Source organism: Cervus elaphus, chromosome 20, assembly GCF_910594005.1.
Source record: "Cervus elaphus chromosome 20, mCerEla1.1, whole genome shotgun sequence".
NCBI lineage: Eukaryota > Metazoa > Chordata > Mammalia > Artiodactyla > Cervidae > Cervus > Cervus elaphus.
Window position 1 is genome coordinate 90,119,220 of NC_057834.1, and position 27,840 is coordinate 90,147,059.

Below are 27,840 nucleotides of genomic sequence, written 5' to 3' on the forward strand. Positions count from 1 at the left end.
AACCTGCTGCTACCAGATGATCCTAGATAAACTATTTATCTTCTAAACAGATGAGCTTTTCACACCTACCAAAATGAATCCAAAATAATAGCTATTGGCTTGAGAAGGGGGAGGGAGGCTTCAGTGTGATCCTGTAACTCCATTTCTGATGGGATTTATGCCCCATCCCACACTCCACTGGTGTCAGCAAATGGCAGAAAAATAACCTTCAATGGATAGAAGGCAAACTTATAACTTCAACTGTCCTTATTCTCTTAACTAAGCAAATTATCTTCATAATGATGCTGGACAGTGGCTATGAGTGAATTTACATAGACACATACTGTGATCATTTGTGCAAAATAAGCAATTATTTCACTCCAAAACACTTTTCACAATCAAGCACATGTGATCAGTTTTGCCTCAAGACTGGCACTGTATCACTGCCTATCACTTCCTCTCTGGCCCTGTAAGGTATAAAGGCCAAGCTTGTCCTGGTTTAATAACTTCTCTCTTTTTAATTCTTTATTGATTTCTTCCTACAACCATCTCCTGGCAAGATTAGAAGACCAGATTTCAGAGAAGATTGAAGTATATACACTTTTTAGTGTAAATTATTTCATTTCACTGGAGTTTCTTATAGGACACTTCGAATGGTGTATATCTCACTGGATCTTTTATAAACAACCTCCAACCCTATTTTCCAGAGACAATATAAGTGAAAAAGAACTGTGTGACTTTCAATTAGTGACAAGGTCTTCATGTTCCAATTGTCCCACTCTCCTGGTACATACACAACCAAGGCAGCCGTCCCAGGGCTCAGGCTGCGGAAAGACAGTTCCCAGACCAACCTGAATTTTGCAATTCCCATCTGGTTTGGCGGAAGCACAGCCATGAGCTTGGTGGCTTTGTAGCATCAACCATGGCACTTTTTGGAGGAAGGGCCAGGCCACTGAATCTCATTCCACCCACAGAGAGGAGTAAAGCCCAAGGTCAAAGCCAAGGACTGACACAAACCTTCCTCTCAGCATTGCTATGTACCCAGGAGCACAGGAACAAAGAGGGTCTGGCCCTCCCTTTTCTCTCACTCGATTCTCTGTGACTAGAGACAAGGGAGTGGCAGAGAGGCCTGTGACTCTTCAGACACATCTGCTCCCAGGATGTTGAAAACATCACACTGAGGTGATGGCTGCCCCTTTTCAGCTGAATGTTTCCTGTGATACCTTTGTCTGTGTCTGTCTGTCTAGTTCAATATGTCTGTCCTGGGTCTCCATCTATTTCACTCTCCCTACCTCTCTGTGTCTGTCAGATTATTTCTGAGTATGTGTGTGTGTGCATGCGTGCATGTGTACATGTATCTGCCTGTCTACCCCCTCCAAGTGTGTGTCCTTTATCTCCTTCTATCTGTCTCCCTCTTTTTCAGTCTGCGTGTCCTTCTTGTCTCTTTCTCTCTCTGTTCTGTCTCTGTCTCCCTCTTCGACAGTCTGTCTATGCAAGTCCATCTGACTCTCATGGTTGTCCAGTCAACCAGGGCTGCATTATGACTTTCACAGGCCCAGCACTTTTGCCTTCATGGGCTCCTTCCTATATGAAAAAAAAAATTACAACAAATTTTATGATTGCATTGACATAGAGGCAAATATAACCCAGGATGGACTCATAACTGGACACTCATTACATTTAGCTTTTCTCCTGATTAAGAAAATTAAATATTTTATAGATTCCCTAAAATTATTGTGAGGCTGCAGTCAGAGTCTTTCTCTATTTATACACACACCTCTGCACACATATACCACACCCTTCCAATAGGTGGTTGAGGGGGGACCTGCATTTCCAGCCTAGAAAGTTCTAAGCAAGACCATTTAGTTTACTTCTCTTCTAAGCTTTGAGGCTAAAGTTATTTTGTTTCTGTACATTCTTTTACTTCTCACAGTTAGGGTGGTAACACTTGTCTTGTCCTTATCCAGAAAGGTTAAGGTTGAAGCTTCTGGTGAGAGTTTCAAGACAGAAACAAAGTGGGTGTTCCTGCACGCTTAGTTCTAGGTTAGGTGCAAGGAGTTCTCCATGCAAGTCAGGTCCACTCCGCTAGACATCTGCCTTGGGGATGCAGCCGAAGCTCCAGCAGGGTCACATGCTCCTTTCCTCACCTCATCTCCTGCCTCTCCTACTGGGAGACCTGGCGGGATGAAGGCAGAAGGGTGTGCAGCCATGCATCTTCCTATCCACAACCATGTACTGGTGCCCCATGATGACACAACTCAGACCGCCATCATCTGAGGATGCCTCGGCACCGCTCACATAATAAAGCTTGATTTGTCTTCTCAGAGAACTAGCAGGGCAGCAACATAGGGTGTGCATGCTGCTAAGTTGCTGCTAAGTCACTTCAGTCGTGTCCAACTCTGTGCGACACCATAGATGGCAGCCCACCAGGCTCCCCCGTCCCTGGGATTCTCCAGGCAAGAACACTGGAGTGGGGTGCCATTTCCTTCTCCAATGCAAGAAAGTGAAAACTGAAAGTGAAGTCGCTCAGTCGTGTCTGACTTCGTGACGCCATGGACTGCAGCCTACCAGACTCCTCTGTCCATGGCATTTTCCAGGCAAGAGTACTGGAGTGGGTTGTCATTGCCTTCTCGATGGTGTGTGTAGCGGCAAGCAAATTTGATCACCTTGGCTCATGAAGACTGAGAATAATCATTTGCCTCCAAACCTAACCATCATCCACACGCTATCCCCAGAGATAGTTTTCAGGTGTGCTATTTGGTTCTTCAACTCATTTCTATAATAGTCCTAATTAAAAAGTCCTCCCCAAATCCCTAAGCTTTTTGCTATTTTCTTGGGAAATAGAATAAAATGAAATTGATTTTCTTCTTTATCAGTAAAGCTTATAAATTGAAGGCACAAATCCCAGGAAGCCAGCACATTAAATTTATCTTAATGCTACTAATTGGACCAAAAAGATGTCCTCTTCTGCTTGTTAAAGTTTTGAGAAAACAACTAAATCCCACCTGTTTCAATTGTACTTTCCTATCTATTTCCACTGGCCCCAGTAAAATAAAAATAGGTCCAATGTGGTCTTTTGAAAAGATTTCTTGCTTTTCAAAGGATCTCTTGGCCCTGAACCTTTTTTACCTGTTTTGTTTACAATAATGCCCTCTTCTTATTTGCTTGTATTTGCTAATGGGTTTCTCTCTCTGATCCTTCAGTGTTACCTACACACATTTACCTTCTAATTTCCTTCTGGCCCAGAGACCTGTCAACAATTCACCTTATCAAAGATGAGAGGAAAAATTAAAATTATAAATCTAATAATGGTAATACCTTAAGGCATAGATTTCTGTCCTTTCAATATCCTATGCATATCTAACTCAGTTCTCTGACATTTCCATTGGTTTAAACCAATCACAAAATTCCCATCTTCCAACAAGCAAGGACACAAAAAGGATGAATGACAAAGAGATCACATTCCTAATAACATATTCATAAAGGTTCCCTTTTGCCTGGTCACATGAAGTCTGTAAGTTAGGCTCAACACGTGGTGTTCTAAGAAATTTAAATCTCAATATCTGAAGAAAGAATGACAACTTTTTATTTATTACTAACTGTGATCACACTCAGGTTCACCTTGGAAGACACATACAAAAGAAATGCAATGAAAACACAAAAGTGGATGCCTGTAATATATTTCTCAACTCCTCCCCATCTCAGTGGCATTAAAGAAACATAGAAATCATAGAGAAAATGGACCTTGTTGCAAAGGAAAATAATCTATTTAAAGTCATGGCAAGATGTGTAGGGTTAACATTTCAAACACAAACTTCAGAAGGTCAAAAAGGGCAAGCCATGGAGAAGTGGGCTTCCCTGGTAGCTCAGTGGTAAAAAAAAAATCTTCCTGCTAATGCAGGAGACACGGGTTCAACCCCTGATGGAGGATAATCCCACATGCCTTGGAGTAACTAATTCCATGGGCCACAACTATTGAAACTATGCTCTAAAGCCTAGGAGCTGTAACTACTGAAGCCTGAAAGACCAAGATGTGCTCTGCAACAAGAGAAGCCACTGCAGTGAGAAGCTTGCTCACCACAACTAAAGTATAGTCCCCACTCACAGCAACTAGAAAAAAGCCCACACAACAATGAAGACCCAGCACAGCCAAAAATAAATAAATTAAAAAGTTTATTTAAAAAAGAAAGAAAAGACTTGGGGAAGGCTAGTTGTACCAGCCAAGCCATTTTCTTTACATTGCTGATTTCAGGAGACACATAGGTCCTGATCCCTTGTGCCCTCTCCTAAATTGATGGGACAAAGGAAAGTGAATGGACTTCTTGCTCCGCTCATACATATCAATCCTCCAGGGAGCTCTACCCCAGACTGCCTGAACATGTCTGAATTTGTTTAAATATAAAGGCTCTATTATAATATATAAAAATGAACATTATTATTAATGCATTTGGTTAAGTAGTACATCAACACTCAACCTGTTCCAAGTGGGAATTTGCTGTGTGACACAGCAGGAGATGGGAAGGGGGTTCTGGGGGGAGGGGACATATGTTTACCGTGGCTGATTCATATTGATATATGGCAGAAACCAACACAGTACTGTAAGGCAATTATCCTCCAATAAAATTTTTTTTTTTAATTTATTTAATTGGAGGCTAGTTACTTTACAATATTGTAGTGGTTTTTGCCATACATTGACATGAATCAGCCACGGATATACATGTGTTCCCCATCCTGAACCCCCCCCTCCCACCTCTTTCCCCATCCCATCCCTCAGGATCATCCCAATGTGAAGGGACTTCCCTGGTGGTCCAGTGGCTAAGACTCCACGCACCCAATGGAAGGGGCTCGGGTTCAATCCCTGATCAGAGAACTAGATCCCACATGCCACAGCTAAGAGTTCCTAAGAGTCTGCATGCCACAAATAAAGATCCCACATGCTGCAACTTAGACCTGGTGAAGTCAGATAAATAAATAAATAAATAAAAATAAACATTAAAAAAAAAACGTGAGTTAGAAAATAGACTTTCTTCTTTGCAAGGAAAAAACAAATTTTCAGTCCTGTGTAGCATAATACTAACATCACAGAAAACAAAGTTACTACCTAGCTCAGTGTCCTGGAGCATTCTGAGGTACTGAGGAGGCTCAGGGGTCACTACAGGGCAGAGAAAAATCCAGGGAAGCAAGTGCCATTTCTATGATTTCAACACAGCGGTTCTTCCATAAAACATTGTTGCAAGAATGGTTCTAGTACTTAAAAAAAATTAGCTTGAAAATACAGATAATGCCGCTGACTTAAAATAAAAAATAAATAAATAAATAAAACTTTTCCCTGAAAAAAGGAATTTGTGCCATTTAAAACAATTTTTTTCTCCAAATTTTTCTTGCAACACTGTTAATAAAGCTAAAAACTGGAAATGACCTAAATATCCAATAATCAAGTTTTAGCATATGGTTAGTAGAGAGTTTTAGGCAATATTAATAATGATAGTGTAGTTTTAAACATTTTGACATGGAAAGATGTTCATAATAAACTTGAAAATTCAAACAGATTTAAAAAAAGATTAAATATGGTATAATCTCATTTTATATTGTCTATGTATATATCATGTATGAAATTATATACTTATGTTATATAAAATAGAAATACAATATGAATATGTATTTGTGTCCATTAACCTCTTGCTGTCTCCCTCTACCCTGAAATCCATCCAAAAGCTTAATAACACTAGTATCTCAAGGCAGGACAAAAAGAAGGAAAGGAATTGAATAAATAAAGCCGGAACTCCTTCAGCAAGCAGAAAAAGAGAAAAAAATGAGAAATACACATAATATGATTCTTGTCTTCTCACACAAGGTGGTTATATATTGTTTCTAATCACTTCAGATGACTTGAGCACATGAATTTTGGAATCAAAAAGGTTTAGAGGCATCCTACCTTTTCCATTTCCACTTCCCGTGCATCCTACCCTCTCCATTAACCTTTTCCTTCGTTTTCCATTACTGCTGAAGATATTTCTGCGTCTCTCGTGTCATCAATTCAGCGAACACAAGTAGAAATGCTATCAAGGCAGCTGGCACCTGGTGTGTGCTCAATATACAGCCCCTTCCTCCCTCTTCTTACTGTCAATTGTGCCTAAAAACATGCTAATGATCTTCAAGAATAATGAATGTGGGCCATTTTCTGTGAAAGCTCCTAAATCGGCAGTATAATTGTGTGGCAAAGTGAGGTTTGGGGCCTTCCCAAGGACCAAACATTTGAAAATGAGAACAAGATGCTGAATAAACCCAAACCACAGCCAGTTTGTAGTCATTATCCTCTGGACCTGGCTCCAGAGTTCTGGTTAAACAGAAGGGTGCTGTCTGTCAGCTTGGCTTCCCTCTCCGATGCTTTTCCCAGTGATCCTGGCCCCACTTGAATTCCCATCTGTGTGCCTTTGAACACGGTGCGCACTCACAGATGAGGAGCTCAGGCCACGTGGCTGCAGCAGCCGGCGCCGGCCCCGCCCCACAGGCTGCAGGCCCACTGTCCGGCCAGCCTCACCACTGACAAGCGGCCCGGCTGCAATCCGCTGCCTCTCCCAGACTGGGATGAAACAAAGTCCACTCACCCTTTCACTCCATTAATGCAGAGAATAAACTCATAATTAAGTGTGCTTTTGTTTCATGTTGTTTTATTCCTAGGAAAATCTGCAGACTCAAGAGAAAACTCCCAACTGATTCTAGGCAATGTCTCAGGGTAATAACATCTTCAATTAAAAGGATGAAAGCTCACAATCCGGTACCTTCACACAAGTAACAGTGGCTCTGCCAGTTACTATCCTTGTGGCTCTAGGCAAGTCATTAAACTTCTCTGTGCTTTAGCCTCCCTCTCTGTAAAATAAGGCTGTTGTTGTTTAGTCGCTGAGTCGTGTCTGACTCTTTTGCAACCCAATGGACTATAGCCTTCCAGGCTCCTGTGTCAATGGAATTCTCCAGTCAAGTATACTAGAGTGGGTTTCCACTTCCTCCTCCAGGAGATCTTCCTGATCCAGGGATCGAACTTGTGTCTCCTGCCTTGGCAGGTGGGTCCTTTACGACTGAGCCACCTGGGAAGCCCAGAAAATGGGGTAATAACATAATAACAGTAAAGGGTTATTATGATATGAAAGAGTCAAATTTACAAAACACATCACCTTAGGTGGGGAGAAAAAAGGCAATTCCAGTGAGAATTTTCTTTGTATCAGATGATTTCATATATGATCTCGGGCTCATCTCTATGAGCAAACTATAAACGTGTTCTCGATCTCAACTCACAAAAAAGAAAACAGAGTCTCAAATAGAATAAAGTGACTTGCTAGCACGTGACTGAGTTGGAATTTGAACAAGAGGTTGATCTGAATCCAAATCTTTGTACCACACCATGCATATAACATTAATAATGGTGATAACAGCTACCATTTACTTCATTCTCAATTCTGTGCCCATTATTTCACTTCTTTCCTACAAGAATCCTTAGTAATAGTACAAAGGACCAGCCCCTGCCACTGCCCATGATGCTGCCAACTCAATCTTCTGTTACCGGTGGCAGCAATGAAGGACATGCCAACCAAAGATCACAGTCCTCACCCTTGTTCAAAATGATTATGAATTTAGCTCCCAAAATAGCACACTAGGTATTCATTTGCTAAAACATAATTCATGTACCCAAACTGGGAAGAGCTCAGTGGTTCTAAAATGAAAACAGAGACATTTGTGAACAGCAGTCTCCAGTATTTCTTTATTAGCAACATATTTTTAAGAACATATCCTTGGTTTACTCACACCAAAGACTTAAACACCTGATGAAATAAATATAAAAAGGACTTCTGGTATTGTTCCCAAATTTCTACTTTGGCATTGCTGACTTACAACATAACAAACGATAGAGGGGAGAAAAGAGGAGACAGAGGCAAGGAAAGGAAAGAGAAAGAGAAATGGTGGGAGGGAAGGAAATGCAAAAATGACAGATGACAGGAGAATGGGCAGAAGAGAAGGGGTGAGGAGAGGCAAGAGAGGAAAGGAAACAGAAAAAAAAAATGATTTCTGACCATCTGTTTTCTCAAAAGCTTTTATGGTAGGAAAACATTTAGAACTCTTCTGGCCAAATAACATATCTACCATGTTTCTGAAATCACATCTATGTAGAGGATCTCTATTCAGTTCTGGAAACTTTTAACCTAATTCTTCCTATTTCAAGTTTGGATTCTGAGGCGACACAGGTGAGGAGACCCAGGTGAGGCACCTGAGGTCAGCATGGCTGGTACAGGAATCACAGTTGTGCTCTGGCTCTAAAAAGCAGGGAGCCTGACTGAGGCCATGGCCCCCCTGGACTCCACTTCTGCCTTGGACAGCTGGCAGACATTACCCCAGGCACCGAGCTGAACCCAGCACCTTCATATGCTGCGCTCACTTGATAATGGCCACTACCTGTCTCTAACAAGCCATCAAGATCACTAGTCATCTCTTCCCCACAAAGGCTCCTCCTGTATCTTCTGTAACAACATCCCACCAAAGCTCCCGAGACCTGCTGACTAGTGCAGGTTGATTGATAACAACTGTGTCTTCCAGCGGACGATTTCACCCATGAGGATCACAGATGGCCAGATGACTCGAGGTAATTTTCTCACCAAAGAAAATTGGGCTCAGGCATGCAGGCCATATTCAGCAGAGAATCCTTCCCAGTCAAATCCACAGAGGAGATTTTTTCACAGCCGTAAGCTTTTACTTGAGTTGTTATCGGAGTCTTCCATCACTGACTGTTTAAGAAAATATTAAAAGACTCCATACAGACTTCCACATTACTATTGCAGCTCCCCAGACTGGCTGTGCACATTGACAAGCAGTCTAAGGGAAGCATGCCAGTGATGTCTGCTATCTGCTTCCTCAGGTGTGTAAAAACTCTTCCCTGGGGGCCAGTTGGTCTCCTCAGCCAGCAACGGTGACAAGAGGAACGGAATAGAGTGCTATCAAACCTCTGCTGACTTTGGGGAGGGGGTGGAATGTCACATAATTGGGCTATAGAATGAATTATTCATTCCAGTCATTGTATTCAGCGCTTAGAAAATTCTGAACATACTTTTTGCCTGAGGGAAAGCACAATATGATGAGTAAAACCATTTTGGAGTGAAATTCACTTACTTTTAAATCCTGGCTTTGCCATAAACACATTAACTTGAAGTAAGTTACTTGGCTTCTTTAAACCCTGGATTCCTTGTCATTGAAACAGGAATAACATCTACCTTGACAGGCGAGGGTGGGTTTCAGACAGTAAAGAATCCACCTGCAATGCAGGAGATCTGGGTTTGATCCCTGAGTCCAGAAGATACCCTGGAGAAGGGAATGGCTATCCACTCCAGTGTTCTTGCCTGCAGAATTCTATGAACAGAGGAGCCTATTAGACTATAGTCCATGAGGTTGCAAAGGGTCAGACACTAACTAACTTTCACTAACACTTTCACTGAGAGGTGAGGGTAAAATCATATAGGTGTGGCAGACAAATTAATTTAAATTACTTTTAAATTGTATTTAAAAGTTTTTAAAAATTTTTGTTCCTTCTTTCTGACAAGTAAGTAAACTATCATTCTTTGACACATGGATTTGTGCTCATCAAAAAGTAGAGGTAAGCAGATATCAAAGGCTGTTCTTGTCTTATGTAAACACTAAAGTTCAGTGAGAAAAATGCTTAGCAATAATTAGAAAGTGTGATGTTGAAAGATATCATTTATAATAACAACTAAGGACACAAAGACCTAAATTGGTTAAAGATATGAGTAGATAAAGCTACAGATAGAAATATTCGATACTATAAAATTATAAAGATGCCAGTTCTCCCTCAAATCTATAATTTTAATGTAATTCAATAAAAATATTGGAAACTTCCACGCCAGTAATAAAACTTATGCAGAAGAGCAAAAAGCCAAGAATGGCCAAGGCACTCCTGAAGAAAAAGGTACAGAAGGTGGGAAGGTGGTGCCTAATCAGATTTAAAACTTATTATAATGGCATAAAAGCCAATGACATTATGATATTGACACAGACACACAGATAATGGCACACAACAGTCCAGAAATGAATCCACACACATATGGAAACTTGGTAGATAACAGTGAAGTCATTGCAGATCATTGGGGAAAATAAGTGGTGCTGAGACCATATAACAATCATATTCAAAAAATAAATGGAATAGTGCTCCTTTTTCATGCAAGATCAATTAAAGCTGCAGTATTTATGAGTAAGTGTGTGTGTGTATAATGAAGCTGGATTAGGAAGTAATTTGGGGGAGAATAATTTTAATAATAACACACTAACCTATAAACCATAAGGAACAATTTGATATATTTAATCATCTTAATTTTTAAAATTTATTAACAGACATTACTTTAAAAAATACAAAAAGTGAAACTATAAATCACAAAATGAGGGCAGAAACTGCAACATAAATAACTGACACTTGATTTATAAGCAGAATATATAAGAACTTCTACAAATCAATTTAGAAGAATAAAACAACACAATAGCAAAATAGGTAAGATGTGAAAAGATATTTCAGAAAAGAGGAAATAAAACTACCAATAAACAAATAAAAATCTTCTCAACATAATTAATTTGTCAAAAAAGCACACTAAACCACAAAATGTAATCTTCACAGGCCAATTTGGTAACTATTCAAAATTCTGACAAAACCAAGTATGGAAAAAAATATGTGAAACAACAGGATTTCTGCTATTATATGCACATTGAAAATCATTTTAATCCTTATTGGAAAATAATTTTGCATCATCTAGTAACATTAAACATTGTGCCTGATCTCATTCAGCAATGTCATTCTTAACTATCCATATGTATATTTTGGGAAGTCCTTCCATGTAGGCACCAGAATGTACAAGAGAGCTGCATGGAAGCATTATTCACGATAGCCTTCAACTGAAACCAAAAAAAAAAAAAAGGTTCCTCAAGGGTAGACAGATGAATAAACTGTGGTTTAATTACACAGTGAAATGCTACATCACAGCAAAAATGTCCATCAACAGAGGCAAACCTCACAAACCATGCAGAATGAAAAAAGCAAGTTGCAGAAGAATATACGTAAATTATATCATTAATAAAAAATTCAAAATCATACATTAAACAATATACTATTTAGGAATATATATCTATGGACTAGAGTTATGTTAAAAAGCAAGATATTAATAGACACAAAGAAACCTTAGCTCAGGCAGTGAATGTTGGAGGCACAACTAGGGAAGTCTAGAAGGAGCCTCCAATAGAACTGGTAATACTCTTTTCTTAAACTAGATGGTAGCTACAAGAGTTTGCATTATTCTCCATGGAGAAGGAAAGGTCAACCCACTCCAGTATTCCCGCTTGCAGAATCCCATAGAACAGAAGAGCCTGATGGGTTACAGTCCACAGGATGGCAAAGAGTTGGACACGACCTAGCAACTAAGCCACCATTCTCCATGCTGGTATATATGGTATATATATTTTAAAGTTATAAAATGATGTTAATGGACTTATGGGATCCAGTGAAGACCAGTATGATGTTTTGAGGTTTGATGGGTATTATTACAGGAGAGTTTTGTCTGTGCTCCGTTGTGTCCAACTCTTAGCAACTCCATAACAAGCCTGCCAGGCTCCTCTGTCCATGAGATTTTTCAGGCAAGAATACTGGAGTGGGTTGCCATTTCCTCCTCCAGAGGATCTTCCTGACCCAAGGATGGAACCTGTGTCTTTTGGGTCCCCCTGCATTGGCAGGCAGATTCTTTACCACTGCAACCAGGGAAACCACTTATTGTGAGAGAAGGATTTTTTATATTTTCAGAAGCTACCCAAAGTCGACAGTCTCTACTTCTGGAAGATATGGTATGCAAACATGAAGCCTGGAATCACCTTAGCCATTTTCCTCCCAACAAAGAAATACATCTTAGGCTCAAAAGGAAGAATGAACTTGGTGCCATGATGATACTATTAAACTGCTGAATCAAACCAGCCCTGGTCTATTATCAGTGAACCATCCAGACATATAAGTCAATATACCCCCCTGTTTATTTTAAATATGTAAGTGTTGGAGGGGTAATTTTATTAAGAAACCATCAATTAGGGAAAAAATAAAACAGGAGAACTTAATGGAAGATACACAAAAACAGACTTACAAACATAGAAAACAAATTTGTGGTTACCAAAGGCGAAAGGCAAGGAGGGGAAAGATAGATCAGAAGTATGGGATTAACATATGCAAACTACTATACACAAAATAAGTAAGCAACAAGGATTTACTGTATAACACAGGAAACTATATCCAATATCTTGTACTAACCTATAATGGAAAAGAATATGGAGAAATATATATATGTATAACTGATTCACTTTGCTATACACCTGAAACTAACACAATATTGTAAGTCAATCATGTTTAAATTAAAAAAAAAAAAAGAAGAAGGAGGAAAACACATTTGGAGTAAAGACAGAGAGCAGAAGAGGAGAAAAATTTACATCCCTCTTTGTAATTAAAGTATTGTCCAGGAAAGACCTTGAGATGGTTACTAGGCACTGCCTAGGACAAGAGAAAGCTGCTCAAGGGTAGACAAATGAGCAAGAACTTTGGCACAGCACTAATAGGTAAGGGGACAGATTTTTAAAATTAAAATTCTGATTTTAAAGGCAGTGGGTTTTAAAATTAAAAATTAATATTTCTAAAAATAAAAATGCTAATCCTTACACATCTCAGTTTGTAGACCAAGATTCAAATCTGCTGCACCTGCAAGGCCCCGAGATAGAATTTCCCAGAGTAAGCTTTAGAAAACACGCTCTCGTGAACAAAGGGCTCATCTTCATATAGGTTTAGGAAATGCTGTATATTGCAACCTATTCATATTGATTCACAGTGCAGCCTAGAATTTTAAAGTCCTGCAATGAATCTTTCTCTAAACCCATTTGAGCAATGAACTTTTCCAGAGGGACATCTACCACAAGCCGAGAAACTATAACTGCACCAAACACATTTTGGACAAACACTGTCTCCATATGGACAGGAGGTCAGTCTGTCTACCAGGGTGCCATGTCATTATTCTCTCACTCAGGATATAAAGCAGAACTCTAGACCGCACTTCATGCAGTCTTAAAGAGTGCCATTTTTCCATCTCCTAGTGAAGCGGTGGCTTTTAGTCAGGTTTGAATTCACCACAAGGTGAAGCTCAACATTCTCTGAATTTGAGTGCTGCTTCTGTCATAGTAACAAATTGTTGATGAGAGTCTCTACCAGTAACTGTTGAATCACACAACTTTGTCAAGAAAACAGTAAGAGAGCATCCTGCAATAGCATCCCGATTCCATGCCTGTCCCCTTAAACTAAGGGGCTTCCCAGGCAGCTCTAGTGGTAAAGAAGCTACCTGCCAATGCAGTACACATAAAAGACGCAGGCTCGATTCCTGGGTCGGGAAGATCCCCTGGAGGAGGGCGTGGCAAACTGCTCCAGTATTCTTGCCCGGAGAATCCCATGGACAGAGGAGCCTGGTGGGCTACAGTCCCTAGGGTTGCAAGGAGTTAGACATGACTAAAGCGACTTACCATGCAAGCACTCCTTAAACTGCTTATGTTTGCATTTACTGTTTGCTTCATAGATTAGAAATCAGACAAGGAGGACTGAGACTAGCATTTTAAAAATAATATCAGAATAAAATTAGAATTTATTAAGTTCTGACTATAGAACTGCTGGCAATCTTTTATTGATTGAAGAAATATGGGCCATGGAAATAGCTTTAACTCATGCTTCACTCAAGGTCCTTGAATTGCTTGCTTGGGGATTCCTGACATGAAATAATGAGTAATGGGAGAAGAGGATGATCAGAGAAAAGGCTGTATTACTGGAGGCTGGGAGAGCTGAGGGCAAACTCATGAAAGCCCGCCCCATGCGTCCTCCAGGCCACCAAGTGGTTAAAAGACTTACAGAGACAGATTTCATAGCTGGGTCCTCCAACTTCACTTTGCACAGTAGGTTGTGTTTTTAAAAGGCTGCGGGTAAATTATAATCTTTATAAAAGCTTTAAAAAATTAATATAAATTGGAATAGGTTCAGAGTCTATATTAAGTTAGAGAATTAGAATGAAACTTGCTCACATATATACATAATATATATGCAATCCACAAGTACACACATATATAATCTATGCATAGTTTAAAGGAGTTGTTCATTATTGACAGATGACGGTTAAGTAAAATTCGCTCTAACTATGAATACATTTTACAAAGATTAAAAAAAGAAAAATACCAAAATATGTCTGACTTTGGAAGTTATGATTATGACTGGTCTTTTTCTTTCCTTTAGTTTTATGTTCCAAAGTTTCTGTGATAAATGAGACTCTCATCTCTAAGCCATATAACATGTTCCCACTGAATAAAGCAGTGAGGTGCCACTGGCTTTGGAAACGGCCAGAGACACTTAACAACAGACCTCCATAGTATATAAAGCACAAGAGTGGCATAAGGACTGTATGTGGTGAGGTGAACTTCTAGAAATAGCATTCTACCATCCCAGGCAAAGTGCTAAAGAATCCACCTGCCGATGCGGGATATGCAGGAAATGCAGGTTCGACTCTTGGGTCAGGAAGATCCCCTGGAGGAGGGAATGGCTGGCCATTCCCGTATTCTTGCCTGGAGAATTCCATGGACAGAGGAGCCTGGCAGGTTACAGTCCACAGGGTCTCAAAGCATCAGACATGACTTAATGACAGAGCATGTGTGGTGTAGCAAAAACACATCTTGAGCAGATGTTTAGATTGTTTCCAACTGTTCCCTATTATAAATATGGTTGTGATGTAAATCTTTTGCTCAAATTTTAGCTTTTTCTTTTTAAGAATAAAAGTAATATTAATGAGTCAATGAATATTAATATCTTAAGGCTCTCAGTGCATGTTGCCTATTGATTTCCAGACTGATATAGCAGTAAATATTTCTATCAGGAAGACACAAATGGGTCTATCTTAATTTCCTAGCTTTAAGCATTAAAATTTTTATTTTACCTTTACCAACTTGACAAACAGAAAATGACATCAGAGAAGTTTTCATCTTCTTTGAATACTAGGAAGGTGAAAGCTTTTCCTGTAAATTTATTTGCCATTTAGATTTCCTCTTTAGTGAATTTTTGAGTTCTTCCTCTCAATTATCTATTAATGTTTGGGTTTTTTCCTTTAAGATACACATAAACTTTGGCTTAGTCATTGAAGAATTCTCCTGCGACGCAGGAGACACAGGAGACGTGTGTTCGATCCCTGGGTCGGGAAGATCCCCTTGAGAAGGAGATGGCAACCCACTCCAGTATTCTTGCCTGGAAAATCCCATAGACAGAGCCTCGCAGGCTACACTACATAGGATCACAAAGAGCTGGACATGACTAAAGCAACTTAGCACATAAACTTTTTACATTAAGGTTATTAACCTTTATTTAAATATGTATTATGAATATTTTTCTGGTTGTGTTTTAATTTTTATGTAATAAATGCTATGTTTTTTCTATTTTTCCTCACAGTCAAAATCCTTCTACATTCTGAGATCAAATAAAAACCCATTAAATTTCCTTAGAGTTTTTTATGATTTTTTTCATTTGTATCTAATCTTTGGAGGTTTTTATTTCTGTCTACAATATGAGATGAAAATATAACTTGATGTTTCCCCAGATATCTAATTTTCTCGACATTCTTTTCCTAACAATGCCTACTTTACGAAATACATTATTCCATACACCAGGATGTATTTCTTTTATAAGAGAAAAGACTACAATTTTTTAAGTTTATAAATGCAGTAAACCTCACATCACTGAAAGGACGATAAGTGAACCTTTGAACACTTTTATAAATGGCCTCTCTTCTCCCCACAACAATCTCTTTTATTTGTTATGTAAACATTGATACATCCACCAAGCACTCAAAACAAAGTACAGCCCTCTGTCCCCATTCTGTATAGATTCTCTCTGCTATTCTTTACCTCACTTCAGTGTCCACCAACCTAGTGTGCGTCTTAGTTACCCCTGTACTCTCAACACTCACAATCCTGAGGGCACACACAGTCGGTCCCAAGGGAGTTCTGTAGGGGCCTGGGACAGGAGAGGGCTTGCAGGTTTAAGAAGATGACACTTGATGATAGAGGTGAAAGGAACAGTAAAATGAACACATCATGCTGCCTCAGTGGGGGAAAAAAAAAAGCATTCTACTCCACTGGCGCTTACTCAGAGAGTGACATGAAGGTGGAAAAGCTATTCACAGTTCAAGTACAGATGCAATGAAAGAACATTAGACTGGAAACAAAGAAGCCTGAGGTTCCAATCCTGATTCTGCCTCTAATGACCTTGGACAAGTCAATGGAGTTCCTGGGACGTTGGATCACTAATCTGTTAAATGAAGGGCTTGACTATACCAGAATGCAGTTTGGAAGTTCACAGCCCAATTGTGCAAATATATTTAGTTCGATTCACATGATGTTTTATATTTTAATGTAATAGGGCGTAGCACTCTATTTCTAAAAAGCTCCTTTGTCATGCAGCTAGTTTCAGTCACTTCTGTTCCCTATTTGGCTTCAGAAGAGGTCTAAACAGTCCTTAAAGTCCCTCCATATGTCATAAATGTATCCAATTATATAAATGTATGAATCTGACTGCTTCTTACCCCTCCATTGCTGCCACCTGCTCCAAGTCACTAGCCTCTCTCACCAGGATTGACCTCCTAATGGGTCCCCCATGCTTCCATCCTAGCTTTTATGCAGTCTGTTCTCAGTAGAAGCAGTCTTATTAAAGCAAAAATAAAGTTGCCACTCCATGTCTCCCAGTCAGGTGCATCTGCTTCGACTGCTCTGTTTTAAGTAGCATTCTCTTTTCCCATGCTTCTAATCACCCTGAACTGGCTCTATTTTCCACATAGAGTTGTCTCCTCCTTACATACTATGTAATAGTATTCCTGTGTTGTAGATTTTGTTTTGTTTTTGTCTGTTTTGTCCCACTAGAGCATAAGATCACTGAGGACAGGCCTTTGGGTCTGTTTTATCTAGTGATTGCTTATAGCTCCAGTGCCTGGAATAGATCCTGGAATAAAAGGAGTCCTCAGTAAATTACTGTGAATAATTTTGAATTTACAAATAATTTTTCTCAGTCCAAGAATAAGTTCTTCTGGTTCTAAGAAGTGACGTAAGTATCACTTCAAAATGGAGATAGGGAAGTCCAGTGGCTAAGACTCCATCTCTCAATGCAGCAGTCCCAGCTTCAATCTGCAGTCAGGGAACTAGATCCCACATGCTGCAGCTAAGTGTTCACACAGTGCAACTAAAGATCCCGCATGCCTCAACTAAGACCTGGTGCAGACAATGAGTAATGTTTTTAAAAATGGACATAGGATCCTCTTTTCTAACCTTTCCCATGATAGCAAACCACCTTACAACCACTCTACAGCTTGCAAAACTCTCAGCAAGAAAGTAACTTGCCAAGTCAACAAGGACTAGGGATACTCTTATTTGATAAGCGGGCTGATCCTTATGTCCCCACGGAGACATGAGTATAAACAAGAGGGAGACTTCTCTTCCACAGCCATCAATTAAGGAATGGATATGAGGATCAATTTATAAAGCAAACATGGCAGCCAATTCCAAAAAGCAGGCTCGGCAATTCTCACATGAAACAGGTCAATGTTTCATGGTATCATCCATGTTCTTTGAGCCCATCATCCCTCGACGGGGCCATTCCAGGTGTGCTTGCTGAATTCAAACATGTGACAATAACATCTTTTTTTCTCAAGAGTCATACATTCTCCTTCCAAAACTAGAAAAGGTCAGTACCACCAGCGCCCCCCCTCCCCACCCCCGCCAACAAGAAAACAAAACCCTGACCTGCTTGCAACAGCTTTCAGGTAAATTTCTTCCAAGCATAGACTGAATGAGGACAGGCCCCCTCACAAATGCGATCACTTTCATTAAGAATAGATGTGGTCCTCCTGCACTGAAGTTCCCTGCCCCTCTCCCCTCCTCTCTGCACCTTCCATCAGCTAAAGGCTTTGCTCAAGTCTGGTCAAAGACTTTTCCATTTCAGAGACGAACACAATCTAGAAAGAAAGAGGGAAGGGAGGAACCGTTCTAAGGTTGTCAATTTTTCATTATGTTGAGCAAAGGCACTCTTTCTAAAAAGACCTTCTCAGCAGGGTGTTTTGGCACATTCTGGGGAAATAACAACTATATAATGTCAAAATAAGTTTAATAATTTTAACTTCATGCAATACTTGGTTTTTCTCACAGTGTCAGCTATAGGTCAGAGAAATTTTCTCAGGAGCCAGCATTTGGAGAGCACTGCTAAATGCCCCCTTATCTAGATAAATCCCTTATCTAGAATGATAAAGTCTCAGAGGGATTCCGACACTGGCGAGATGACTACGACTCTAACTGAATGCCTCACAGGGCTTCAGACACACATACATTCTGGAGCAGTTAGAGAGAGTCTGGGAGAGAAGACAGCATTCATTAGCAAGGTCCAGGATTTTGTGTCAGGTATATTCATAGCGAATGTGACAGTCCATGGTCTTTATGGAACTAAGCAATTAGCTTTCCTTTTTTCTACTCTTTCAGAATCCTTCAACAGCTTTTGCTGATCAGCAAACAGCACTTGGCAAGTGACCAGATATGCATGGCTTTATACGCAGAGAGCCACGGTAGGACAGTCAATCCTATTACAACTGGGTAGCTACCAAATAAAATTTTAAAGCAGATAATGCAAACCAGTGGTACACTATGACAGCTAAATACTGGGTGGAGGGCGGGGGGCGGGCTACACCTAGGAATATATATATAAAACATACATATACACACATGAATTGCTATGCTTAAAAATTGTGGAGTTTACTTAAGATTCTATCTGACTTGTTTTGAAACATCTAAAAACTTGGCAATAACAAGCCCTCCTTCCAGTGTGGCCACTGCTGCCCGGTGCTATGAGGAGACAGGCCATGCCCTTTTCCCTGGGCTGAGTCATTTCATTACCTACCTGGAGGCTGCAAGCACCTGTGTTGACCTCTGGCTTAGCGTATGGAAGGTTATTTACACTCGGCCTAATCCCTAAAAGGATTGAAAGAGGCTTAGAAGAGACAGACAACAAGGAGAAAGGAGAGGAAGAAAAAGAAAGCTCACTCTAATGCCAGGACTAGGGCCATGACCCAGTGTCTACCACGCGATTCTATCCATTTAGCTGGAGGTAGGCTGCAAATGTGGCTCCCAACTTCTTCACAGCTGACTGCAGCTTATAGTCTAAAACCAAACAAAGTCAAATAATCTCCCTTTAGTAGAATACAGTCTCTCTATAGTAAAAACATTAAATCCTGTGAAGCTATTAAACATGAAACAGCAATACAAGGCCACACAAAGTGCCAAAATGTGTAGTATTGGTGACAAAGTGATCTTACAAAGGAGCCCTTGGTTGGGCCAGGGAAAGACAGGAACATCACAGTTAGGCAGAGCATACCACCAGCCGCATAAAGCGAAACGCAATCCTGTCAAAACAATAGGAAAAAAGCTGTGTCAAGTTCATGCAGTCGACAGGTACTGCCCATAATTTCTAGCAGCTCTGCTTTCTTCCTGAAGTATTTTCTTTGAGCTGTTGTGAAACCAAGGGAGACATGAAGCTAGTTAAAAATGAAATGCCTCTTAGAGTTTACTGCATAAGTACCTCAGCTCTGAGACTTCAAGAGCCAATTTCTTTCTCTCTTCAAATCAAGATCACCCGTGTATGGTTTTGCTGACTAGTTGGGTGTGGGAACTGAAGGGAAAGGAGGGTTAGCTGGCTGGGCTCAGGGAAGAAAGGGTCAGCTCAGAGCGCCCTTCCCCGCCAATGGCTCCGGTGCCCCGGCACAATGCATTGTTTTTGCTTTCTCTCTCTCTTAAATCTGCATCAAGTATCATCAAGACAAATTCTGGCAACCACTCGACAATCTTACCTCTATTTCTGCATGTTGCTGATGGAGAGTTTTGCATGGCCTGAGTGAAATTAATAGCAAATCCATTTGGCAAAGCAAAACAAATCTTGAATTAACAAACAGCACCACTACCACTTCTCGGTTATTAGTGGAGAAAGATATATTTCGTGCATTTTCCTCAGTCAATATCTTCTCTGTATCAAAATGGGGAACAAAGAGCTCATCACATCAATAATGGAATGTCAAGCAGCCGTGGGGATATGACTACAATTTTCTCTCCTATGTAAATGTAGATCTATGAGTTCTACAGGGAGCAGACTCTATCCAGACGAAACAATTAAAAAATTATAAAGCATTTTGGTCGCTGAGTCAGACGGACATGAGAACATCGAGTACTTCCTCCCCTCCTCTCTATACTGCAGAAAGTAGAAAGTTGAAGTCTTTTTTCTGAGATATTGACTACATCCTCATATCAAAGCAGCCACAGTCATTACAGAGTCTGCCAGTATTTCTGTAAGAAACCCTATCTGGGGAGGATTTACAGAATATTGGCTGCTTTTGATTCACAAAGAGCTGATTTTAAAGCCGGGGTCTCAGTAGCCATGAATTCACTACATTTGCATATCACACATAGTCAGAGCAAAGTCATTTCCTGGGCCTCTGACCGCTAGCAATTTTACAGAGGTGATAATTAAGATAATGGTCTACTTTCTTCAGAAAATACATATTATTTTCAGATATGAGAATTATGAAGATCAGATTTATATTCAGCCTCAGTACTGACATATTTTCCTTCAGAATCTTTATCTGATTTTCAGTGGGGCCCTACAGAAAAGGCGGTAAAGCACATTGGTGGAGGGTGGGGGGTGGATGCAGGTGCTCTTCTCTGGAACAAAGGAGGAAAGAGAGAGGCAGAGGGGAAGACAGTGAGAGGAATGCAGTTCTGCCTTGTCTGACTTTGGACCCCAGTGGGACAGAGCTTGGGTGGGATGGGAAGGCAGGCAACAGAGCAGATGATCTATCAAGACACTAAACAGACCAGTGACCAAGTCCAGAAAAAGAGAGATCAGTGCAAGCTGGAAGAAGGAGGTGGATAGTTCCACAGCTTCATTGAGAAAACGATCATGATCAAGAGGACAGACCTTGAGGATCCATAACTGGGGACAAGGGCTCAGGAACCTGAGTCAAAGTGTGTAGGAAAAGATCTCAATGCAGACACTGTCTGCTCCTGCCCGACAGCAGTCCTGGACTGGAAGAAGAGTTGGAATTCTCTAGAAGGATGGAGGACTTGGCCAAGGTGCAGCTGCCTGGAGCAGAGGTGCTTTCACTAGCACTACTGACCCCTGGCCCAGTTCTCTCACCATTTACCGTGCTATCTCTCAAGGATGTCTGAGCACAACTCTCCATGGGACACAACCCAGTGATAACATAACCCTGGGCCACGTGTGACTGTTTCCCCCAGAGCAGCTGAGCCTCAGACTGTATGTGGTCACCAAACTTAAAACATGGCTGGAGAGTCAAATAAAGGCCAAGATCGATAGTTTCCAACTTGCCAACATGCCGGACTATCCCTGCCTCAAGTGGAAGAAAAGAGAGTGTGGTTAGTGACTGGTGCACTCACAGGGAAGGTGGCCACAGGAAACTCAGATGGGTGGCTGGAATCAAGATAGAATAGGAAAAAAAAAAAAAAAAAAGAATAGGGAGATGAGACCTGGAGATAACACCCACTGAGCCAGTTGTGAGACATGCCCTCAAACAGCTATTCTTTAGTTTCTAGAGACCTGACCTTGTCCTCTAGGCATTAAAAGGCTTCACTTCTAAAGGTGCAACCTCGGAAGTGAGAGGTTACACCTGTTGCCCCATATTGGATGATAAGAACAAGTAAATTCCTGGTCCTAGACAAAAAAGCGGGGTCTGGTCCCAGCAAAGTGGAGACTTCCAGCTCTTCTTCCTCTGATACAGCTTCTCTCAAGATACAGCATATTTGTGAAGCAAGAGCAGAAGTCCTAGAAAGTGAGGACTTGAAAGAATCTATAGACCTACTTGACAGAGCCATCATGATGCTGAAAAAGAGCTGTCCTAGGAAGTGGAGCCCTGGGTGCCCAGGAAAGGCAGGTGGTCACTGAGTGCTCCACCTTCATGCCTGCCTTGTCTGTCCCTGATTTGCCTGCAGCTAGGGGAGGCTTTGCCAGTGAGAAGGTGACCAGTAACATGTGGTTAGTGAATACATCCCACAACACCCAATTTTCTACTACTAGCTATTGCAGTCAGTGAAGTGACCCCTAAAAGTTATAATTTCTGCCTCTGAAAAACTGAGGGAATTTGACCATAACCCAGAAAAGTTTGAAGAACTCATTATACAGCCCATTTGCTTAGAACCTGAAGCATGATTTTCCTAACTATGATCCTCAGATCATCTATCTGTGAAACTGGAGGTTTCTGGGCTTTAATCAGATTTACTGCTCCCAAAGCCTTGGAGGGGGATGGCTGTGAGTATAAGAATCTGAAGCTTTCATACACACTGCAGGTGATATTCAGGCATACAATGATTTGAAACACACAGAAAGATGTATTTATTGAAAAACCCTCTATCCTAGGTCCTAAGCTTGAGACTTCATACACACTTTTCTTTAATCCTTATAATTATGCTCTGAGGCAAGTATTACCCTCCTCATTTTATAGATAAGGAAACTGACCTGAACAAGGTCATGCAACCAGTAAGTAGCTGAGCTGGGATTCATCCCAGGTCTGCCAAAATCCCAAACCCTTGCTCTTATGCATAGGAATGAGTTCAATGAACACTGGCCACAAAACCAGTAGTAAGTAGAATGTCCTATGCCTCATTTTCAGTCTACCTTCACTTTAATTTTGATGAAAGTATATGCTTATAGTAAAGACCTAAGGGGAAAAGTAGTTGCATTTGTGGGCACTGATGTTTTCACAACCTAGGAACATGAGGAGCAGTAGAGGCAGGAAAAACACAGAGAGGAAAGAAAATAGCAACACAGATGAGCAATGTGATGTTTGTGCATTGAAGTGAAATGTTACAATTGAATTTCATGGCCTTGATATAAGATGGTTAGCAATGCTGGGTTATTAGCCTATAACATACGTAAATCATGACATTGTACTAGTATTGCCACCCCACATAACTATAGTGACCTGCCTATAGGTAACCTTGGTGTTCAGGGTAACCATAATTGGTTTCAAAAGATTGAAAACATTACACCCTTAAAGATGATGTGTCGATTTTTAATTGTCCTTCCTCTAGCCAAAATGGCTTTTCTTCTTTCTTCAAAGCAGTTGCCAGAGTCAAATATTACCTATATAAACATTCCTGGAGCAAAATGGCCTTGAGTGCCATCTTTTACACGCTGTGTAAACAGTCTCTTGACATTCCTGAAAGAGCTAACTTGCTTCATATAATGAGGTATAGGTAATTTATTTTTTGTAATCTAGAGGTGTAAAGGCCACTTCTTAAAAGTGGAAAACATGTCTCTAAGTAATATAATCCAGCAGACAAAGCCTTAGATTTATATTCAAGAGTCCTGGGGTATGGCTTTATCAATAATCAGTTTAGGGCCCAATAAGTCTTCCCTATCTTGGACTGCCCCAGTGGCTCAGAGGTAAAGAATCTGCCTGCAATGCAGGAGATGCAGGAGACACAGGTTTGATCCCTGGGTTGGGAAGATCTCCTGGAGAAGGGCATGGCAACTCACTCCAGTATTCTTACTGAAAAGATCCCATGGATAGAGGAGTCCTGTGGGCTACAGTCCATGGGGTCTCAAAGAGTCTGAAGCAACTGAGCACAATCTTGTTTTAATCACCTGACACAATATCTACTGCTATTATTTCAGAGGAGTTTAATGAGAATCTATTAATTCAACAAATGTGAAATAGTCTTGGACACCTAAATTCTTATTCTAATGTGAATAAGAAGGATGCCATCTGAACAAGACTGGGTTTTGATCCAGATTATAGCAGCTCCTGAGACTCCTCCCCACCTCCTTCTGAGCTACTCCACAGTAAGCTATTCCACCCTCCATCTCAAAGGACGGATTTAAGTAAGGGATTCCCGCAAAGTACTTGGAGCAACTCACAGAAAGAGACATTTGAAGCACAAATTATTATTTTTATAGAAGATATTACAAGAGTAGGGCAGCAGTTACTACAATTACCATTCAGTGAAGAATCTCCTTAAGTGCATATGGCAGACGTGCTCAGTGAACCAACATGTTTTCACGGGTCTTAAACGTTTAAACTAATAACACCTATCTAGTTACTGAAGATAATTTGATGGCTATAATATATATAGATAGATAGGTTCATTATAACTAATGAATCCACTGCAGTATGAAGAAAAATTGAAGTTACCACTATTATGCTGATGTGGCTGCCTTGAGCTAACCCCAACTCCCTTCAGACACATTCTCTGCTGGTTCTAATAGAATTTCAGGCTATTACTTAAGGAAGGTTCCTCATCTGTAAAATGAGGGGGACGGAGGTAATCTGTGTGGTTCCTTCCAGCTCCATGAGTATGCAATGGTTTCTGCATGTTGTACAAAGTCACAATGGTATTATAATGGTATGTCATTGCAAGATACCATTCAGGTACGAAAGATAATCAACAGACAAAGAAAAGAAAAAGAGCACTTGCCAGGTCCACAAGAAGGATGACCCAGACTTTGGTTTAATGAATAATGCTAACACATCAACAGAAAGAATATGTCAACTGCCAGGGATTAGCATTAGAGGAACATGATGTTCAGAGGGGCAAATGTCTTTACGTAGCAGTGTCCAAAAGAATGAGACATTGGAGCTGAGAAAACTAAGACAATTCCATTACCAGATAGATAACCACCATTCAGAGGTTTGGCTCTTTTGTCACTTTTCCAGAGGTTTAGTATTGTATGCCTAAATGACCTCTTTTCTGTGTTGACTCCATGTTCCTTGAGCTACCATCTGGCTAATGATATAGTTCCCCAGTAACCTTAAGATGAGAATGGGCGTGGAGGACAGAAGAAGTGACAAGGAGTGGGGCACAGAGAGTCCTTGACATATGAATTTATATATAAAGCATACTGCATAAAAGGGGAAGATCCCCTGGAGGAGGTCATGACAACCCACTTCAGTATTCTTGCCTGGAGAATTCCATGGACAGCCTGGCGGGCTATGGTCCATAGGGACACATAGAGTCAGATACGACTGAAGCAACTTAGCACACAAGAAAGCACGCACACATAAGTTAATTCTGACATACAGATCAGTCATGATAATACCAGTATGTAGTGTTTATCAAGAACTTGCTTTGCTCCTAGCACTACTATAAGTGCTTTACACACATGAGTCTATTTAATCAACACAGCATCTTACAAGATACCATGCTAGTGTGAGGAAAGCGAAGCTAAGAGACATTAAGTAACTTACCCAAGTTCACACAGTTAAATGATATGGACCTAACAAAAGCAGAACATATTAAGAAGAGGTGGCAAGAATACACAGAAGAAGTACACAAAAAGATCTTCATGACCCAGATAATCATGATGGTATGATCACTCATCTAGAGCCAGACTTTCTGGAATGCAAAGTCAAGTGGGCCTTAGGAAGCATCACTACAAACAAAGCTAGTGGAGGTGATGGTATTCAAGTTGAGCAATTTCAAATCCTAAAAGATGATGCTGTGAAAGTGCTGCACTCAATATGCCCGCAAACTTGGAAATCTCAGCAGTGGTCACAGGACTGGAAAAGATCAGTTTTCATTCCAATCCCTAAGAAAGGCAATTCCAAAGAATGCTCAAGCTACCACATAATTTCACTCATCTCACACATTCGCAAAATACTGCTCAAAATTCTTCAAGCCAGGCTTCAACAGTATGTGAACCATGAACTTCCAGATGTTCAAGCTGGTTTTAGAAAGGGCAGAGGAGCCAGAGATCAAATTGCCAACATCCATTGGATTATCAAAAAGGCAAGAGAGTTCCAGAAAAACACCTATTTCTGCTTTACTGACTATGCCAAAGCCTTTGACTGTGTGGATCACCACAAACTGGAAAATTCTTAAAGAGATGGGAATACCAGACCCCCTGACCTGTCTCTTGGGAAATCTGTGTGCAGGTCAGGAAGCAACAGTCAGAACTGGACATGGAACAACAGACTTGTTCCAAATAGGAAAAGGAGTACATCAAGGCTGTATATTGTCATCCTTCTTATTTAACTTATATGCAGAGTACATCAAGAGAAAAGCTGGGCTAGATGAAGCATAAGCTGGAATCAAGATTGCTGGGAGAAATATCAATAACCTCAGATATGTAGATGACACCACCCTTATGGCAGAAAGCGAAGAAGAGCTAAAGAGCCTCTTGATGAAAGTGAAAGAGGAGAGTGAAAAAGTTGGCTTAAAGCTCAACATTCAGAAAACTAAGATCATGGCATCTGGTCCCATCATTTCATGGCAAGTAGATGGGGAAACAGTGGAAACACTGAGAGACTTTATTTTTCTGGGCTCCAAAATCACTGCAGATGGGGACTGCATCCATGAAATTAAAAGATCCTTGCTCCTTGGAAGAAAAGTTATGATCAACCTAGACAGCATATTAAAAAGCAGAGACATTACTTTGCCAACAAAGGTCCGTCTAGTCAAGGCTATGGTTTGTCTAGTGGTCATGTATGGATGTGAGAGGTGAACTATAAAGAAAGCTGAGTGCCAAAGAATTGATGCTTTTGAACTGTGGTGTTGGAGAAGACTCTTGAGAGTCCCTTGGCCTGCAAGAAGATCCAACCAGTCCATCCTAAAGGAAATTGGTCCTGAATATTCATTGGAAGGACTGATGTTGAAGCTGAAACTAAGATACTGTTGCTGAGAACTCTTGGCTGAGGTACCCTTAGACAAGATCCTCACACATATGGCCTTCAGATCACTACATAACTCTGGGCCCAATGAGCCCCAGATAAAAGGAACTATTGATACTTCCTCATCAAAGACATGACGGTCATCACTCTGAGAGCCTGGGAGATACCACCTGTGAATATTCCCTAAAGTTTTGAAATGGGAAGTAGGAAATACTAAGGCACATCTTTCCAAACTCCAGGAACAGATGACATTCCTGAAGGATGATGAACCATGTCCCCCTACCCAATCCACTCCAGGATGAAGATCTAATTACCAGTGTTAAATCCTACTACAAACATTTTTCACATTTCTGATTTGCTTCTATTTCCATTAACATTTCTCACCCCAGATTTCCTTGCCTCATGCCTAATGATGCAACAGTCTCTTAGCTGCTTTCATCATTTCCAGCGTTTATCACCTCTACCTCAATCTACACAAAGCAGCCAGACCAGGCTCTTGAATGTTGTATTCATCTTATCCCAACTTAGCTGACAAACTGATTATAAGTTGATTGCTTAGACAACCCATCTGTTAACATCAAAGAAGAGGCACCAAATTTGACAAAGCAATACTCTCCTGTATTAGCCCTTATATATCCCTCTTTTAATACCATATGTATTTTAATAAATATTTCCATATATTTACCAATACAGATTTCCATAAAAACTGAGCCAGTAATTCACAGTTACAGCTGCATGCCATGGGATTAGCATGGTGGGCTCTGGTGTTAGGCAGAGCTGAGTTAGGGTTCTGGCCCCACCAACCTGGGCAAATTTGATATATCTCAACGAGTCTCCGTTTCCCTAAGTATAAAATGAGAATGCATGCATGCTTTAATCATCTCCAATTCTGTGGGACCCTATGGACTGTAGCCCACCAGGTTCCTCAGTCTATGGGATTTTCAGGCAAAAGTACTGGAGTGAGTTGCCATGCCCTCCCTCAGGGGATCTTCCCAATCCAGGGATTGAAACTGTGTCTCCTGCATCTCCTGCACTGTAGGCATATTCTCTACTGCTGAGT

The 27,840-nt window shown here is 40.6% G+C and overlaps 1 protein-coding gene across 6 annotated transcripts in view; it reads right to left on the reverse strand.

Annotated features, from left to right (window-relative positions):
- The window catches only part of ST6GALNAC3 (ST6 N-acetylgalactosaminide alpha-2,6-sialyltransferase 3), a 608,849-nt gene that overhangs the window by 387,965 nt on the left and 193,044 nt on the right, over positions 1–27,840 (reverse strand). For 5 of the 6 annotated variants that reach the window (XR_006335818.1, XR_006335819.1, XM_043877625.1 and 2 more), the window contains exon 1: positions 9,136–9,259. The exons of the other annotated variant lie outside the window; for it this stretch is intronic. Coding sequence is in view for 3 of the 5 variants with exons in the window: in XM_043877625.1 (XP_043733560.1) it covers positions 9,136–9,165 (30 nt within the window). In the remaining 2 variants the exon portion in view is untranslated. Of the gene's footprint in view, positions 1–9,135; positions 9,260–27,840 lie in introns of those variants that run through there. 6 annotated transcript variants of the gene reach the window in all.